The following is a 19,679-nucleotide window of genomic DNA, read 5'->3' on the forward strand; positions in this document are numbered from 1 at the left end:
TGTTTCCAGTGCCCTCTCTCTGAGGGTGGGCAGGTTATCACCAGGGCAGCCCTGTGCCCTGGCAGCACTCCTTGCTCATGGGTTTTTACACACACACACACACACACACACACACACACACACACACACACACGTGCGCACAGGAGGTTGCAAAGCTCATAATCCTGCATGCTAGACCATTTCTTCTGCCGTTGCAAAAACACGATGTCACATCTTAGCTGGTGTGAAAGAGCCATTTGTGTTGGAAGCAGCTTTCAGTGACTCCCTTGCCAAGCCAGTAGGATGCTGGCTGTCTTTCCCTGGGGCTGCTGATGTCTCCATGGGGTGGGAGTAAAGAAAAGAGCCATGCAAGGATGGACTCACCTGCAAGTGAGCTGTACCTATTAATGTGTGCTGCTGGGAGGGGTAGGGGTGAGAGGACCCCCCTGGTGCAAGCCCCTTGGTGGCCTGGCTCATGACATCTCTGCAGCACTGTGGGGCAAGAGGTGCTGCTTGGTGTCTGAGAAAGACCAAGTTGTTTTCTGAAGGGAGGGGAGACACCCACGCCCCAGGGATGGGAAATACATCTGCGGCCACTGGGACAATTATTTTTGCTACATGAAAGGCTGGGATGGGAAGACATGGCCTTCTCCAGACTGTATCACCTCCTGCCTTCCCTGCTGGTACAGCTCATTTATTTGGTTTGGCACCAGCGAGCTTAGCTGTGTAGCTGCCAGGTTCACCGTGTTATAAGGAGCTGCTGATGTCCGGAAGAGCTTTTGGCCACAGAAAAGCCCTGCAGATGTTGTCCAGGTGGTTCTGCTCTCCATGAGCCTTTTGGAATAGTCGTGCTGGGTAACAACTTTATGATGGTTATTTTACTCTTGAAACACGACTGGGGTTCCTATCAGGCGATGGAGCCAGAGCAAAGCATGGTGTGAGGTGGTGTGGTGAGGTGTTGTGTCTGGGTGAAGTGCACAGCATGTACTGGCAGCACTGGCTGGAGAGGAGCAGGACCCTGCGAAGCATGGATGGGACCGCTCTCCAGATCAGCTTGGAAATGGGTGTCAGGCTGCTCCATGCAGTTTTCATACCACGTTGCTTGCGAGGCCGGTCAGCCAGCAAGGTCAAGAGATGTTGCCTGTCCATGTTCAAATTCTTCCAGTTCCCATGTTTTAGAATCCTGACTCTGGATCCAGCTGAGGTGAAGAGAGACTCGTGTCGCCTCACTGGAGGGGTGGCTGCCCATGGCAGTGATGCCCTGGTGAGCAAGCTGAGTGTGGCTCCTCCCTGCCCTACATGCTCCCAACTGGGGCAATGAATCACCACATGCGGGGGGCCTCTTCCTCAAAGGCATCTCCAGCTGAATCAAGGGAAACCTGTCCAGATGCAGTGCATGCTTCCCCTCCAGATGCTCTGTACTGTGCTGCTGAAAAGGAGGCTCAGGCCACATGCACAAATGGGCTTACACCCCTCACCTGGCTGAGGGGGGTGTTAGGATGCCTGAGGTACAAACTACTCCTTCCCTCTTTCTCAGTTCCTTGGCTGTATGTAGTCTGGAGGACACAGAGACCCTGCTGGCACCATGCTTTAAAGGGTCTTCCTTTACCCACAAACCTGCTTAACCCACCAGACGACCTTAGAGCATGCCCAAAATCTCCTAGCAGGATTAGAGGCTGCTGCTGCTTTCCTTGCAAATGCTTCTGCTGATACGTCCCCTTCCAGCCCCTCTGCCGCCATAGTCCTTCTCCTCAACCTGTCCCTATTCTCTTTCTCTGGACTTACACAGCTTTCCTCCACACGCAAGTTGTTAACTTCTCAAGATTCTGAAGAATCTCACATCTGCCAAAGGAATATCCAGAAAGAGATTCCGACTTCTGCTCAGGCATCTCTTATCTTTACCTGGCCTTTATTTACGTGGGATTTACCACTGAAAGCAAAGGAGATGTAGGGTCTGCTCAAAAAAAGCAGGATTTGCAGCAGGTTTGTCTTCGTGTGGTTTTTTTTGCAAACCTCAGAGCCACTCGCATTGCTTGTTCACTTTGTGGTCTAATAGAGAGAGAAACCCCACTCAAGTTGCCTTAATGTTTATTTTATTTAAAGAATCAGAAACACAGTCATTGTAGTTCATTTGTACTCATATCCGCCAACATTTCCTAAATCACATTAACATTCATGTATAACAAAAACATTTTCTGAGCTGTGCAAAGTTCGAAGGAATCGTTCAATTACTTGAACCCATTTCTAGGAGAGCAAACCTGGCATTTTACAAACTGAGGCCACCAGAAGGAGTCTTTTCCCCGCCCTCTTGTAGGAGATGCAGATGCCCCCTTAACCCCCTTTCCCTGGTATGACAGACAAAAATTAGACCACAGTACAAGTTGGACCTCTCTCAGGCCAGGACTTCCTGAATAGCACTGGGTCATGTTTCCGTATCACTGAGCTGTATTAAGTTCTGCACTTGTGCGCCTGGCACGGAAGTGATTTGTCCAAGAAGACTACTCAGTAACCCAAACTGTGATGTGATGATAAGCAATAAACAGGGGCCAGAAACATCTGTTATCAAAATAGAACACCCCTACACCCCCAGTATTTTTCCTTGCAGGAGGTATAACTAGAAGGGTTGTCGTCCATTAAAAAAACCCATCATCCTTCCTGCGAAATATATTTTGAAGCACTGATTTCATGACACAACATCTGCGTGTTTTCTTGATCTTCTCACACTCCAGATTTTGTCCTGTTAGAGTTAAGCATGAAAAGGTGGAAAATCTGGAACCGTTTTAGGTCTGGCTAAACACAATAGGCAGCAAGCAAGCCGTCATCCTGTTTCATTTCTCCGAGTGTAGTAAATACACCCACAGAACAGAATTTTAAGAGAGTTTTAACCAGTGTAAGTTGTCAGAAAAAATCTCCTCATCTCTGACAGATCTAACCCAGAATTTTTACTGGAATCGATACCAGGCATTTCAGCGTTGCTGACTCGCTAACTGTGCAGTTTAGCATTTGAGGTGCAGTGATACCAGTTCTGATCTGGACCAAGTAAGTGGAACTGATAAGGCTCTAGTCTCAAGCAAGTCTTTCCAAAAGATGTTTCTTGAGTCTCTTGTTGGTTAGAAAAAGGCAATTTCCTTTCAACAGTAACTAAACTTTTAGTGGCTGACTCATTACAATCTGGCATATTATGAACAAATGCAGCAACGTTAAGTATAAAAAGAAACACCCTGAAAATGATACTTCCCTGTTTGAAGGTGCTATACTTGGCCATGGACTGTGTTTCTGGAATCGGTTTGTTACATGTGACAGCAAGAAGAAACTTATTTTACAGAGAACAAAGTCACAGAGCTGAACTTAATAGGAACGCTCACTTACATGGGATTCGATATGCACTAGTATACACGGCTTGAATGAAAACAAAGCTTACACCTTTGCATATGAAATGCTGGTAATGCAATAACGATGTTCACCCACTGGGCCTCTTCCTTTTAATAAGATCATCTCCAGGTTACAGTGCCTCTGACACACTTTTAAATGACCACCACATGTGGCGCACAGCCAGCTGCTGGCAAAGGCAAGGTATGGATGCGGCTACGAAAAGCCTTTCATCCCATTTCATTCCTCAAGAGGCGATGTCTTTTTAAATGCTCACACAATCTCGTTATGGATTTTTTTTTTTCTCATTCTGCTTCACGGGAATAACTGGCTAAACTCACTTCACATTTATTGCACCTTTAAGTCCCTGGTAGATGGAAGCTTATATTGCCTGATAAGGTTTGTATTGTAGCTTCACCGTGGTAAGAAATGGAACAGTCTCCTAAACTGTACATTTCTACAGTAAGAAATCACATTTTGATAACACTAATTACAGTCATCGCAGATCAGCTCCCTCCTCCGTCATGCAACAACACAGGAAAACTCCACGGTCCCTGTGTGTACTAGAACCTGCAGTGTTCTTCTTATTGCCATGAAAAAGTCAATTAAAATGACTCCTCTGGGAATTACTTCCAATTCTGGAGTAATCATCGCTCTCCAGACAGAACGCTGTGCTTCAAATTGGGTCTTCAGCCACTCTATATGCATAGGAGAGAGCGAGCACGTGCATGTTGCACAGGCAGTCTCCCCCAGGTATATTTATCAGTGAGCAAGCAGCTTTTTGTCTTCTCCTCTACGAAGCATGAACAAGCAGTCTGATCTTCATCTTCGGGTACGTTTCTAATTTCGTATGTTGAATGCAAATCTTTTTGCAGCCTCTCTGTTTAATCAACCCAAATCTTGAACAATTAAAAAAAATAGCACCAGATGTATGAAAAAGAGGAAATGTCTGATCTAGTAGGAATATATATAAAGTAGAGCAGTTCTTACAGTAAAAAGGTACTCCATACAAAAAAGCAATGGAAAGTGATACTGAAGACAAAAATCCATGCTGCATATAATAAGGGCAGAAGACAGGCAAAAGGGATTCTGCTCAAATAACCACAGTTTAATGGTGGAGCCGTACTTCCTCCAGGACCTTCCTGGCAGCAGCGCCAGGACAACGGATGCACTGGAACTCTGAGCACTAACACACTCACTGACAAACTTGCGCAGCATATCTTTGAGGTATATAGAAAGCATGACATTAAAGTTTTGGACTCCTCATTCTTTCTCGCACAATGATGCACTGATCTTTAGCTGGGGTTTTCTCCATCCTCCCCTCCCTCTTTTTCCCTCAGAAAAAATTAAATCCCATTTTAAGAGCTTCCTAGCACACCTCCTTGAACTTTCAAATCCATCTTGCATAGGCCAGTAATAAGAACACTGCAGCTCTGACAAATAAGTTACAGCAATATAACAACTTTTCTCTTATTTTTTTTAAAGATATCTTCTCTATAATTTACACAAAGGGTTAACAGCCGGAGTTTAGGTTACGTACAGTCCAGATGGGCATCCTTTCAGTCTGTGATTCCAGGTGGAAGGCACTACTTCAACATACCACTGTATGCACTGCACGTGGTCTCAGGAGCACAATGGGGCACTGTGACTCCAGAGCTGTAGACTGAAGGGCCTGGGGGGAGTCTTTGGAAATAAAAATGGCAGTGGTTATCAGTCCAGTTTCTCTTTGCTGTCTCTTCTTGTGCTATGCAGTTTCCCCTGAAAGCTCCTCCAGTTGAGAGAGCAGCGAGCTGTCCTCAGAAGCTCTCGACAAAGCTCCCGGGGAAGAGGCCCGTCCTGCCGTTCCTCTGCAACGTCCCTTTGTACCAGCCGTCCTCCCGTTTCTTGTGCACAAACACAATGTCGCCTTCCTTCAGTTCGATCTCAGCCTCGCTCTGTGGTGGGTATGGAACCACAACACGGTACCTTTGGAGACAAAAACGCAAAGACCTGGTCACCCAGTGATCAAGCCTGCACCTGATGGGAGCAGGCAGGAACCAGAACCACCAAATCTTGGGGAAAACCAATATTGGAAACATCAGCAAGTTACATTTTTTCCACACCAATTGTATGCTGTGCAGCTACATTTCCTACAAAACCACACATGACACATTTCTGGCCAGCTTGACGGGAGACTTGGCCAAGGTGTACTCTGGCGGCAGACCATGAAAGCAGGAAGGTGTTGTCAAATGGCTGGACTACTTGCAGTGGTCCTTGCTCCCACCTGTGTGACGAGCCTGAGCCAGGGACTCAGCTGCTTTCTCCTAGCGCTGCATCTACCTCTGCTATGACATGTCTCATTCAGCCCTGCATCTTCTCCATCTGAAAATCATAGAATCACATATTCACAGAACAGTTTCTGACCACTACTCTCTGAATAAGACCACCCAACCAATTCCTTATCCACCAAGCAGTCCGCCCATCAAATCCCTATCTCTCCAATATAGAGAGAAGGATGGTGTGGGGGACTGAGTCAAAGACAGACATCCAGATAGATGAGATCTGTAGCTCCTCCCTTGTCCACTGATGATGAATAAGGGGGTCTGCAGTGCTTTCACAACCTACCTGTGATATAGTAGAGGTTAGCTAAAGCAGTTCACATTTTTCTCCTTATTATGCTTTTTTGAGAATGTACTTTGGGTCCCTCAAACCTGGAGAGGAATCTAAAATGGAGAGGTATCAAATGACTTTTGAAGCACTCTCCAAACCAACAGGGAGCCCCTGTCTTGAACCATTCACAGAGCTCTCTGGGAACTTAGTTTTCAAGTGTCACTTCATTTCAATGAAGTAATGACAGGTCTCATCCTGATACAGCTATTCTGCACTCAGGCTTATCAGCAGGCATCCTCCTAAGAGCACAGACCAGGCCCTTTTATATCACTGCACTTGAGTGCAGAAAAGGGAATATATTTCCACTGCACAGTTTTTTTTTCCTTCAGCAGTACTTTTGCAGTCATCTGGCATTTGCTTAACAGTCTTAATTGCAAAGCAATGAATATAGTAAGATAGGTAAAAGATGCCAATTGTTTACCTAAAGCCCATCTCCTGAGGATTAATATTTCCACAACCACTGCATGGCCACCAATGTCTCAGTCATGGTCATTACAATGTGAGTATTTCTTTAAAATAATATCCTGTCCTTAAGGACTAACTTCAACATGCCCTGAAGGCTCTGGAACACTCCCTGAGGCCATTCCCAATGAAATGGTAGGCAAGGGGCTCTCCGGTGGCAGTCATTAATTTTCTCTGCAGATGTTGCTCAGGGAGTGACTGCAGTTCTGAAACTAGGGACTCCACTTTGGCACGACAGTGAAAATACCAGCTTTGGCTCTGTGTCTGGATATCTCCATGGCCAAACATCCTGTTACTTAGAAAAGCATTAAAATCCATTTGGAGCGGGGATTCTGCTTTAAAATCCGGCTACAGCCTTGACACAGCAACAGAGTCATGTAGGAAATATATGTGTCCAACTGCCATCAAAAATCTGCCAGTCTTCTGTGTTCCTTGGTCAGTAAATCTAGTTGTCACTTCCTTCCTCTGCGGAAAAGCAAATAACAGAGGTTGAAAAGTGTGTTGCTAGCTGTCTGCAGGAAAATGGTCTATCATGTTATCATCTGTTATCATCTGTGGAACTGCTACACTTATATTATGAAGCTTTGCCAATTACAGCCATTATGCAAATGAATGCACACATTATTTCAAACACTCTGCTGCAGTGTTGATTAATTAAATTATCAGAGTGGAACAATTTTAGCTAAGATGATGCCAAGTTTCAGATCTCACAACTCTATGCACAATCACAGTGCATCAGAGCTCTGTACAAGGGTCTCAAAAGGCTTTGAGAAAGAGGAAGGTTGGACCTCAGCATTACCTAAGTGGTGCAGAGGTATTCATGGACCCTTTTGGCAGATTGGGAAAAAGAGACACAGAAAAAGGTGGTATCTTGGGGAGGTTCATCCTAAAGATACAGCTGGGACTGCCACCACCTCATGTCATACCTTAAGATAGAGCCATCTTTTTAAAGCCAGACTACATCCAAGGAGTGATGAGCTGCTAGTCCCTAAATGGTTTGTGTAAGGGGGTAGGTGACCACGCTCAACAGGAATGTGCCCATCATCATAAATGGGCTTCTACACGTCATTTGCTTACAGATTTAGAAAAATGAATCTCAGTCACTGCATTACCAAATGAAGTACTTTTTCCCATTTAAGGAACCCCAAATTAAATTTAACTTAAATTTAAAGTTTAAATTTAAAGTTTAAATTAAATTTAACTTAAATTTAATTAACTATGGTGCCTCACAGAATAGCACCGAAGTGGTTTTGATATGGTAACAAAATCTGAGATAAGAAAGACCTTGCAAATCAGTTACAGAATCCTGTGTGAGAGATGGAAAAGATGCTGTGCTTTTTCCCTTGAGAGGCTTTTGAAGTTGGGCCCGGGAGAGGCAGGCTGGTGAGGGCTGCAGCAGCAGCAGCACCAGGAGACTGCTGTGCCACCCGTCCAGACCTCCAGGTGGCATCTCAGCCTAGTTTATGCTCTGAACTGAACTGCAAATATATATATTAGCCATATTTTTTTTTGGCAGAAAAGATCTCCCAGGCATCCTCTGTCACTCCCCAAAAGGCAGTCCTGTGTACTTCTATTCATACCTCCCCCTTTTGTTTCTCTTTTTGTCCTCTCTTTGAGAAGCTACTATAAAATCATAGGTTTTCTTACACCTATCTGCTTCCTGTCATTTTAGATGGATCTCAGAGCCGTTTCAATTTTGTCAGTGTCACATTACACCTCCAAATTACCACATGTTTAAAATGCTAGTTAGCTGGGCAACAGATGTGGCCCCCTCTGCCTATTCTTGACAATGTCTGGTATTTTCTGTTGTAAACCATATTCTTGGGTAGCTGTAATTCTGACAAATGTTAACCACTTTGGCCCAACCTCTCCACAGCAGTTGGCTGTGTCAGGAAGAGGGTCCCTCATTCAGCCCAAATGGTTTCATCACCTCCAGGGGTAGCATGAGTGGTTTTGTAGCACCAGCAGAACCCAGGTGAAGGCCTCCACATGCTGCTCTTGGGTCCTCAGACCTGGGAGCAAAGACCTGTCCTGTAGCCCCACTGTTAGGTCAAAGACGGTGTTCCTTCAGAAAATCACCTGCTCTCAGCCAAGTTAAAAACATTCAAATGACCCCAGAGCAGAGGCTTGTATCAGCACTGAAGGTAAAATCTCTGCTGATTCATGCTCCAAGATGCCCTAGCTCTGCAGGACCTCAGAGGCTGCATTTCTCTTCCTTTCCCAGCAATGGGGTTCTCTCATGTTTTATTCTCTGGGCACAGACTTCATCTTGGACTTCCCCACTACTGGGTGCTGTGGCATCCTTGAGTTGGGCACTTCATCCCCAAGGGACTGTCCCATGGGTCAGGAGACTGCATCCCATGGCTGAGGATGGGATGGCAACCCTGGCAGCAATTATCTAACTGGGAGCTGGGAATGGGTCCATCATCACTGTACCTCTGCTGTCAGCAGAGGCCTGGGAATCCCACTCTCCTCTGTCTTCACAGCACTTGTCCTCCCAGTCAAAAGAAACACCTCTCTCATCCAGCTCTCCCTTTGCTACTGCTGCTGACATCTGGAAGGTGCAGCTAAGACACCTAACATCAAATAGATGTTACATGGTGGAAGTTCTGATGTTATTTCCTTTAAGAAAGCAAACTGATTTAAAATGTCATGTACGTAGATGTATAAAGAATCTCCTAACTCAACAGAACAGGGCTGTTTCACACCCATGCATCTGAGGTGAAGAAACAGCCAACTAAAATTGTCCATGACTTCACTTTTGCTCCCTTGCAATATAAACTTTCATTTATGACTGCAAACTATTTTTCCCATAGGATTCCTGCCTCATTTAGTGCAAAAGATGTTCTACTATGAATGTGAGTCAGGGCTCTGACATGGAAGAAACATGCGGCTGCCAAAGCCACCCCATCTTCTGCAGAGGTTGGAAGATCTCTAGGAGGTGAACACCATGAAACTCACTGAGCGGTGCAGGTGTGGGGGAAGTGGCTTCTCTGCCTCCTCCAGCTGCAAAGCCTTGTGCCATGCTTTCCAGAGAGCAAGACTCATCTCATGCACCCTAGCTGCATAGGAGTCAGTTGTCTGGTCCGGATTGCTCATGCAGGATCTCTGTAAGTGTGCACAGACAGGCACTGAACACTATTGATCAAAACAGATGAGTAATTAGGGGCTGGGCTCAGGCCTGGACACTGAGGAAAAAAAAAACCCCACAAAACACTGATTATCTGTTCACTGAGTAAACATGCGCAACCAGGACATTGATGGAGAAGAGAAGCTTCAGAAAATGAACATACAATGAGGTAAATTAAGTCTGCAGTGTTAACCTCCAGTTTGCTCCCATTTATAGTTCTTGAATTTGGGTACATATGCAAGTTCCTGTTTGTCAAAGTATCGCGCACTAAGGACAGGTTTCAGGAGTCCAGTCTTGTGACTCCGGCAGGTCCCTTGTGTGTTAGGGATACACAGCTAGTTTTGTGTGGGGACAGATAATTGGTGGCAATGAAGCATGTAGCCCAGTTAAGCTCTTGCTTATCAGTGGAGCTCTGTTTCCCCATCCTTTTACTGGCAGATTGCAGAGACCTGCAAAGTGCCTCTGCATGCTACAAGCCAGAAGTCACTTCACCATATTATGGTGCCTGAATTAGCAGTCTTAGAATAACAAATCTCAGTTGGATCTTTTACCCTTCTGCTGGGAATACTGTGGGATTCAATTTCAGAGATGGTTAATTCTAGTTTCTCACTCCTAAGGCAGGTATCCCTAGTCAGAAAACCACTTAACCATGCGCATACATGCCACTGTTCAGTCAGAACTTATTCCTGGGGTCATTTCTCTAGTATCACTTTCCAGGAAACTAAAACCCCTTCATTTGCTTTCCCTTTTGGCAAAGAAGACACGTGTGCACAGCAAAATTGAAGTCAATGAGTGTTAAGCACATGCTTGAATGCTTCCTTGAATTAGGAGCTCAGTTTCTAATGTGGCAGTGATATGTAGAAAGGGTACATAGAAACATGGAGTGGTCTATTTTTAAAGGTCAAACTCCCTGCTCCCATCTTACTCTGCAGCACTCTCTCTGTGCACAACTTGATGGAAAGATTCCGTGAAAGCCATAGAAACATGGCACAGATGTGCCAGTCGTGACAGTAATTCTAGATGCAACTGCTTTTTCAGAATATAACGTGGCAGAATTAGTGCCAGTTACTATAAAAGAGTCAACAATGCGTGACATGTTTTACTCAGGTTCGCATCTGGGAACAGTGCCAGGCAGCAAGGGGAACATGACTCATGCACACACACATGCACACTCAACTCTCCTGTTTTGCTTAATGTACAGTCATATTTTCTGGAAGGGGGTGGCAAGGAAAGTATTTTGCTTTGGTGCTGCTAGGCAGACAGCACACTGCTGTCCCATGTGAACCGTCAGTGTCAGGGGGATGTGGGCATGTCTCTGGCTCAGGCCTTGCCTCACCACAGTGCAATCCTATACTGGCCCTATTTCTCGCACCAGCAGAAACTGGATAAGCTGTAGGTGGAGAGTGTGTGGGGCACACACACTGTGATGGAGTATCCACCTGACAGTCAATCACTGAGACACAACGTGACAAGGACACCACCTGGGAAATTTCTCAGCTCTGCTGCTCAGACTGCTGGATGCTTTATGGCAGAGAGCAGCTGAAGGAAGGTGGTTTTATAAACTGGTAGTGGGAAACTACACCCAGAAGGCAGATGGACACTAACTATCCCAGCAGACCAGTTAAATATCAAGGCCAAATGGCAGGAGAGTTAGGAGCAATTTCCTTTCTAACCCAGCCATCCGTAACCAGGTTTTGGAACGTCAAGTAGGAGAAGATGAAATAATTGTTTTCTTCACTCTCGCTGTGCACAAAAAATGAATGAGAGCATAAAGATTAGCAGAGGGCAAAGCTCACTTCACCTACCTGTCTGACTGGCTGCAACTCCCAAGAAAGGCTGCACTGTCAGGCAGTGGAATAGGCAATTCGCTCCTTAAATTGTGAGCATCAAGCTGTGAGCAATCAGAGCCTTTTAATGCACCTCTGATATGGTTAGTGGCATGACCGCTTGGGTTTGACCAGTAGCCTGGATGGGGCAAGTGCAGGGGCTGCGAGCCAACCTCTACGTGGGAAGTAGCGGTGCTCTGCTGCCTGCATGAGCCTCATTTTGAATGCTGTAAATATTAAGGAATGTGCTGCTTCTTCCAACCTTTCAGTGCTCTGTCTCTGTGCGCACAGATGGGCGTTGGGAGACAGAAAGCCAAGTACAGCTAAGTGCACTGAAATGCTTTGCAGCTTTTTTAAAGTTTCATCCTGAAAGCATCTGAATCTGTTTATCTAACCTTTTTTTTTCCCTCTCCTCCCTTTTCTTTCTCAGAGAATTGCTCCTACTGTGCAGATGAAATGCACCAAAATGCAAACAAGCAGAATACGGAGCTGGGTGATGTTGAATGCGAGTTCCTCCATTGCCAGATGTGAAAAGAACAAGTGGTTTGAAAACCATAATTTCTTTTAAAAAAAAATGATAATTTGGTACTTCTGAGCAATTTGATGATTTAATGAGCCCAGATGGATGTGGGATGAATTTCTAGGAGACAAGTGTCTAATGTATCTGCTCAGATTATTCCAGGACTAAGCATTATCCTTCCTAGTGCATGAAGGTAATTAGTATTTCCCATTATGGGCATGAAAAAAGCCATATGATCAGTTAAGGAATGCAGATACACCAACGATAGGGAAGTTAATTCATAAATCAATTAAAAAATCTTGCCTGCTGTGTATAATTAGGGTTACCTCAATTATAGCTTATTTTCAGATTTAAGACTCATGAATTAAAATGCTTAAAATCAGAGTAAGTTCCTTACCACCACATACTGCAATTGGAAATATTTACTTAGTTTTTGCAGTCTAAATCTATTTACTCCTGATTCCACCCTGGCTGAGCAGACACAGCTAGCCCGTGTCCCTCTGGTTCTGTTCTGCCACTTAAGATTGTCAATTAAATGTTTCATTATCCAGACCATCATGAGGTGGACTGAGAAATGTGTAGGGTATGGACTAGCCATGGCATATTAAATAATGTGTCTGGCTTCTCCACAGTAAAGCTTTGAGAGCAGCACTACAACAGCCAGTTCTGGAGATATGAGGGGATGTTCTTCCCAGCTGCTTTTCATGGCTACATTTAACTAAAGGTGCAGCATTCCACTGATTTAGTTACACTGGTGCCAAATCTGGTTTATATTGATTTAGCTTTTCTTATAGCGTTAATCTAAACAGATGTAGACCAAATTAAGTGCACCTAAACAGGGACTGTTTTTTCACTTCTTTTACTAAATTGGTTTTTCATGGATTTTAAGGACAAGAGACTACTGTGATAGTCTCCTCTCACTGCCTTCATTACAATGCTGAAGGACTTGTCTGTATTTACTTCTGCTTCAAGTCTAATAGCTGCACATGAACAGCAGCATCTCTTTTAGACAAAATGCCCAGCCTAGAGTAAAAATATTTCCATGTCTGTCCTATCTGCAGTCTCTTACAGACTGCTACCAAGACATTTCTAAGCCTGCTCTTTACCAGATGTACCAGAGCTCCCTTTATCAGTCATTGCAAGTATATTGTTTTAAATCTTCCATCGTTCTTTTGCTTCTGGGAGGCCACTCCACTTTGCCTCAGATTTGGCTCTTCTGAAATAAGCTGTTACTCTATGTTCTCCTTACCAGTGGTCTGAATTAGCTCTATACCAAGGAGTCTGCCATTTTCATCACCTACCTCCCACTTCAGACCTCCGTTCTGCAACAGCAAAGACTGTATGTTGGACAGTGCAGGTACAACACCCAGCTCTTCCAGAGCTACACTACACACATACACAATCTTTTTCTAATAATATCTGATCTAGAGTTAGATTTGATGCCAGTGAATCACTTTGCAATCCGCTTAGTATCTGCTATGTCTGTTGTGTACAGTTTATTCAGGAAGACATTCCATGGTAATAAACCAGATAATAACCTGCCTTAAAAAAGTTTAAATATGTTACAGTGTCATTGTTACCTTCCCAACCAAATTTCAACCTGCATTCAGTAAAACACTGTGTAAGGTATGAACTGTCCTTTAGTATCCCTTGTTATGCCCTGCATCCTCTGCTCCATGATCCCAAATGGATTCAGAGTCAGGTGGCTTGCCCAGTCCATTGCTTTCAGCCGCTTTCATACACTCAGATGAAAACCATATCTTTCAAACTTCTGGAACTTTACTATTATGCCAAAATAATTTGAAATGTCAACTGCAGAGAGTTCCCTAGGCTTCTTCTTGAAAACTGTTTGATGCTCTCATAAAAAACACGCTCTTCTCAATCACTTTTTGAGTGGAAAGCATTTCAGTAGTGTTGTATCAGTGCATTATCTGTTCCCTTCCCACTCCTCAAAGTGCAGTCTTGTAGAAAATATTTACCTGAAGCCAATTATGACTCTGCACATGGAGAGCTAGCTCTTTTCTGTACCCCTGTTCCTAGTCAGTCATCTCTCCCTCCCTTTTGTATTTTGATGTTCCTACTCTATTCTTTTTGGGTATCACGGTGCTGAGCAGGCTGCTGCAATAAACTCCAGAATCACTGGTACATTCCTCTCTAGAAACAAGCTACATTTTTAGTAACAGGTCACTGAAGTTGGCAGCATCCTAAACGACGAGAATTTGAAAAAGTCTTTGGTATTGCAGAAAGGGCCAGAGAGGGCCTTGATGAGCAAACACATTACCCTTGTGGCCCTCAGGCAGGAAGCACCACATGACAGCTCCATGAGTTTATTAGAACATAGGGATACCACTTAAAAAGTGGTCTTTGCCCACAGCATTTTCACCCTTTGGGCTGAGAAGGCACTGCTGTCCTCCAGATTTAAACAAGGGCTGTATGGTGTCGTGAACAGGTGCTGCTCACCACTTTTTAAATCATTCTGCAACAACCCTTAAGCAAGTTAAACTTGCAGCCCTTCTCCAAAAGCTCCCTGAGGATGCATACGATCTTAGGAGATACATGGCTTACCTTTCCCGGGGCAAAGGCTTGGGCTCCGGCCGAATAGCTGCCATGGAAGAGAGGGGTTGCCTGGCAGGAGAAGGGATGGAAAAATTCAAATCCAAGGATCCTGTTTTCCTGTGAAGAGGCTCCAGCCCCATGGCTCCCTGCATTTCACTTTCGATAGGGCATGAGCCAGCCCTGCCGTGGCTGGAGAGGGAGGAGAGCTCAGGTCCCACTGCCCCTTGCAGGACTCCTTCGATGGCTGCCTGGGGGTCGTGTGTGGGGGACACAGATGGTGGGGAGCGCGACTTCTTTTTTGTTGATGCTCCTGCTAGAAGTTTCAGCAGCCCGCTCTTCTTTTCCTTCTGCAAAGGAACCAAATGAAATACGGGCAGTGAGCAGACGTACTGACTCAGGTTTTCTTTTGGAAAATCTCAGTGTGTGCAGCAGAAAACCTCTGACAACTGCCATGACTAGAAGTGGATCCAGGCACAACTTGAGCTTTTGGTAATAAAGTTCCTATACAAATCCCTCCCTATCCAACAGGGCGTCAACTCATTCAGCAGAGTAAGGGCCTAACATACTAATTATCTCAATTTTCAAATTCACCTAGGCAGTGATTATGTGTTATTTTAAAGAAATAGTGCAGTTACAGTGGGACAGCAAAAGTACATGGGAAGTACAAACTTTCCATGCAGAGAAGCTGGCAGTTGAAGTGTTGCTCTCTCAATGCTAGGAGAATCCTGTCCCTCAATAGAGAAACTTTCCAAAAGTAGGAATCAGGCTCTATGGCTAAAAACTTCCCCTGGGAAGCACAAGGGTCTCAGGAGAGATTTCAGATCCCAGCCCACTTCAAGAGAAGCACCCATCATTACTGCCTCATTTATTACGTGATGCAGATTTACTGTAGGGAGAACGAAGGCACAAGACAGTGGTTTAATAGCTTGTTCCATGTGCTCCCTTTTGCATCCTGCATCACACAGCCGTACTTACTTGTGTCTCCATCCCAGAAGTCACTTCTCCTCACGTGTTAAGGTAAAGGTATCACTTTGATGTTTGAAGATAGACTAAGAATTCACAATTGACAATCACAGTGACAGTGCATGGGAGGTTTCTGAGTTCTAAAAGGGTTTCTGACACTGAAGAATGAAAACTGAAGTTCTAAAAGGGTTTCTGACACTGAAGAATGAAGAAAAAAAATGAAAGGTAACAGCACACCAGTTAATGTGAGGGAAAAAAAAAGGTATAATTCAGTCTGCATCACTAAGACACACATCTGACCTTGTAGGCTCTATAGCAGTGTGTGAAATCCTGCTGCACATTTGCCTCAGGCATACACAAATACCAAATACTATGTCCTTCAAGCTAGCAAGTTTTTTGGGCAGAGGGATTGTGCGCAGAAACTGGCCATCCCCTGGTACACGCTGCACAGCGCTAGGCTGGAGTTGCAACCAGCAATGCTGAGCAGTAAATTTTCCATTATTTTTCTTTGTTTTCCTTAATGACACAAGAAGTTTTGCAGAAGGCCTGTTCAGTGTCTTCCTCTTCTGTCAGAAGTGCAAGCCATTACCCAAGACTATATTCAGAGACTCAGGGTTGTGAAGTTCAGCTGTGTTTGATAATTTGTTCTATAATAGGATCCCAGGGGATAGGAATGAACGCAGCAACCGCAATACTTATGGAACAGAAACTATCTCTCTATCTTCAAGCAGGAACACTCTTTGGAAATACAAGCCAGTAATGTATTTATTCTCTGTAGACAAAATGTCCCATGTAGGATTTAAAATGATGCTCTCTTATGTGCTGACTGCTGAAGTAATTTCTCAAAGCAACTTTAAAGAATAGGAAGGCTACAATAATATATATATAAGCATTTAGAAGAGGCTTTGGATTTACTATGGTAAATGTACTTGGAGTATCTGATATCTCTGCTCCCAAAGTTCTTGTTTGCACTTTTTATCTGTCACAGACTGGTAAGGAAACAGAAATACCTTAGACATTTAGACACAGAAGAGCTAAAATGAAGCACAGTTGTTTTCACAGAGACAATATCCAGTGATTTTTTTTAAAAGTACAGTAAGAATTACACTTCCAGGTCCCAGTCTCCTGCATACCACCAGTTCCAGCTATATGCTTTGTTTAAAAGGGCGTTTGTCACAGGATGAAAGGATTCGTCCTGCCAAGATGTTCATCGAGGCAGAATCCATGGAATCTAAGGGAGGCTGGCCATATGGCACCATCAGGTCAAAAAATACTAGCTAAATTCCCTTGGAAACAATAGAGAAGCAGACCAAATGCCCTTGATAAACATCTTTCTCCGATGGGAAGGGACTGTTGTGGGAATTGTAGTAGGTATGCATGCTGGAATTCACCTGAAGCACCAGAAAAATACTTAAGCATTTCTCTCACTCTCCAATTAAGAAATATCTCTGCTGACATCATTATATCAAATTTTAAAGCTCTTCACAAAATTGTTAAACTCTCCTTTCCCTGTGGTGCAATGAAACAATAGCTCTAATGATTCCAGCATACTGTGTCAATATGCATTTGAAGGTGTCTAAAGGTCAGTGACAGAATACAATAGCCATTGTGGGGCTCTGGAGAAACGGCTATTGTGCAGCAGTGAGCACTTTGAGCCTCTTTAATTGGCAGCTTTGCACATGCAAAGTAACTATGTGAACTAAAGCCCTGTATAATGAACAATTAATATTCCTCTGTGGTAGCAGCTTTCCTAATTTTTGCTTCTAATTTAAATACCTTGGCAAATTTTCATCAGAAAAACCTTGTGTGACTTAGACCATTTGAGGCACAGAAGCAAAAATCTTTGGAAAGAAGGAGATGCATATATTCACACCCATCTGCACATTGAAAAGCAGATGAGCCTGACAGTCGTTTAATTTTGTTTACAAGAATGGCTTTCACTCTACATGGTTAACCTTGGCATGAATTTCTACATTCAAGCTACTATCACTCAGATATCAGGGAGCTATAATGAACTTGCTGATGTACCCTTTATTCTACTTTAACAAAAGGAAAAATAAAGGATTGATTTGTAGCCTCCCTGAGTCCACTGAGCATTTTACTAAACTTGTGAGACTAAAAGCTGTGTTCTCTGAAGAGGGAAAGTGACTTACTTCCATTGATAAGCCTAGTCTTGCTAGTCAAAAATCTGAGGAGTCACTGTAGCATTGGGCAAGATATTTAGAGGTGACTGATATTAACCACTTAGGATGCCTGAAGATTAGACATTACATCCAGCTCTTTCTCCCTTTGAATCTGGCAAATGCTCTCAGCCTTCTGGTATCACATTGCCACGTCCTCTGCTGATGCTGCTCAGAGTGCTTCAAGCAAAACAAGGACTGCTAGGAGCTGATAATTTACTGTGATGTCTCTCAGGAGAAACAGATTGGGTCTGAACCTCCTGTGATGAGCAGTTCAACCTAAACCCCTTTGTGCCTCCTCCCCCCATCTGTAAAAGGGGACTAAGTTAAAACTCCTTCATGTGCAGCTGGAATTTATTAATGACCCCAGTCTTACAAAGCTATACATTTCTTTGGGAGCAACCATTCTTTTCCATGGCTTTATTATTAAAAAAAAAAAAAGAAAGAAAAGATTTGGAATGGGATGTTAGTATGCAGTCCCAGTAGTGATTTATTGCAAATGTCCAAGTATTATGAATTCATTTAATATTTAGTGTAATAGCAGCCATCCTTCACAAGAAATTAATATTTATATGGCTGTCCAAGACAGTCCTTTCTTCAGCAGTTTCACTGTAAATCAACAAAGCATTAATGGGCATAAATGCTGTAAAGAAATCTACACCAGTTGGTTACAGATTCTGTGGGTTTTGAAAAGAGGTTAAGTTTAGAGAAGACATACCTGATGACTTTCAGGAATTAAGTTTTTGAGTGAAAAATAATAGATGGTTTACTTTTTCCATTCGCAGACAGCTGTTTTATTGTTTTCTAGGAAACCTGTAATCTACTGAAACATTTGTGTAGTTATTGAGTTTTCTTTGTTTAGTAGCTACATTTCCAACTGACTGCAAAATGTGTGTGACATCCCTGCCTCCTGAACCTGCCAAGGTCAGACATTTGCATTGGTGTTGATGGATGCATCCACAGTATGGACAGCACTTCTCCCATCTTCTGGTTACTGCCCACATGTTTAGCTGAATTTAAATCATTACCTTTGTGTTGCTCAGGTTTTATTCTAGGAAGTTCAGAGTCAAAACTTCCAAACCATTAATTTCAAAGGATCAATACCTTGTCAACAAAAAACCCCCCAAAAACTAAAAAGGCAAAAGAGTGAAATCAGCTCTTTCAAATAAATTCCATGCTGTTTCTAGTTAAGAAAAAAAAAAGAAGAAGAAGAAAAAAGACTGTGAACGCAGACAGAATAGGCAGGTCAGAATTCCTTACTTCTCTAGCAAAGCCTATGCTTGAGACTCTGTTCTTGTGGTGTGTTTTGTGCTACGGTGTAGCAGAAAAGAATCTCAGTGGAAATCAGCCTCTGGCAGCACAAGGATAGGCTGGGTATCATTTCTGTGACCCTGGAACATACACTTGGGGAAGCCAGCACTTGGATGGGTGCAAGTTCCCCTCTTTACATCATGGTGGGAATGTCTGGAAAAGTGAATACAGTCTGAGCTTAAAAACTCATGAAGGACTAGATCAAAATTAAAGTCTAAGATATGTAAATGTTGAAATATTTTGCTTCACAGTAATTGGGGATGATTTTTCCCCTCATTAATAACCCCACTTGAAGATAATAACTAGCTCTTCTTTCAGCTTCAGAGATGAGATGAGCACAGAGATGAGATGCAGCTACTTCGCTGATGACTGAGTGATAACAAAGTCGCTTGCCTGCAAAGCAATAATCATGCCATAATCCAAATACCAATTCCAATTATATGTACTGGCTATATAAATACATATCTTACTCCTTTTTTAAATTTTTTTTAATTTTTTTTTACACAACCCTAATAAACAGAAAAGTCTGTTTTAGTTTTATTCATCTGCAATTCCTAATACTTAATTTCCTACCTATCCAGGCTCATTAAATAGATGAGGAAACCTTACAATAGCTGATAGAAAAACTGTCTCTAGCCATTGAAATGAGTTAATTTCTCATGCAACACCAGTTATATCAATAGATATAAGAGCCAGAGGGAGAAAAAAGGTTTCATTTAAAAATGAAGAAAAGA

The 19,679-nt window shown here is 43.4% G+C and overlaps 1 protein-coding gene across 1 annotated transcript in view; it reads right to left on the reverse strand.

Moving 5' to 3' along the window:
• Positions 1-2,050: 2,050 nt before the first annotated feature.
• Positions 2,051-19,679, reverse strand: part of SH3RF3 (SH3 domain containing ring finger 3) — a 250,395-nt gene continuing 232,766 nt past the window's right edge. The window contains exons 9-10 of the mRNA XM_062606950.1: positions 14,501-14,838; positions 2,051-5,313 (exon numbers count right to left, since the gene is read on the reverse strand). Of these exons, the coding sequence (XP_062462934.1) occupies positions 5,145-5,313; positions 14,501-14,838 (507 nt within the window). The 3' untranslated portion in view covers positions 2,051-5,144. The remainder of the gene's footprint in view (positions 5,314-14,500; positions 14,839-19,679) is intronic.

The sequence above is a fragment of the Pezoporus occidentalis genome, unplaced genomic scaffold (assembly GCF_034315485.1).
Source record: "Pezoporus occidentalis ecotype Australia unplaced genomic scaffold, CSIRO_AGI_Poc_V1 ctg99, whole genome shotgun sequence".
Lineage (NCBI taxonomy): Eukaryota > Metazoa > Chordata > Aves > Psittaciformes > Psittacidae > Pezoporus > Pezoporus occidentalis.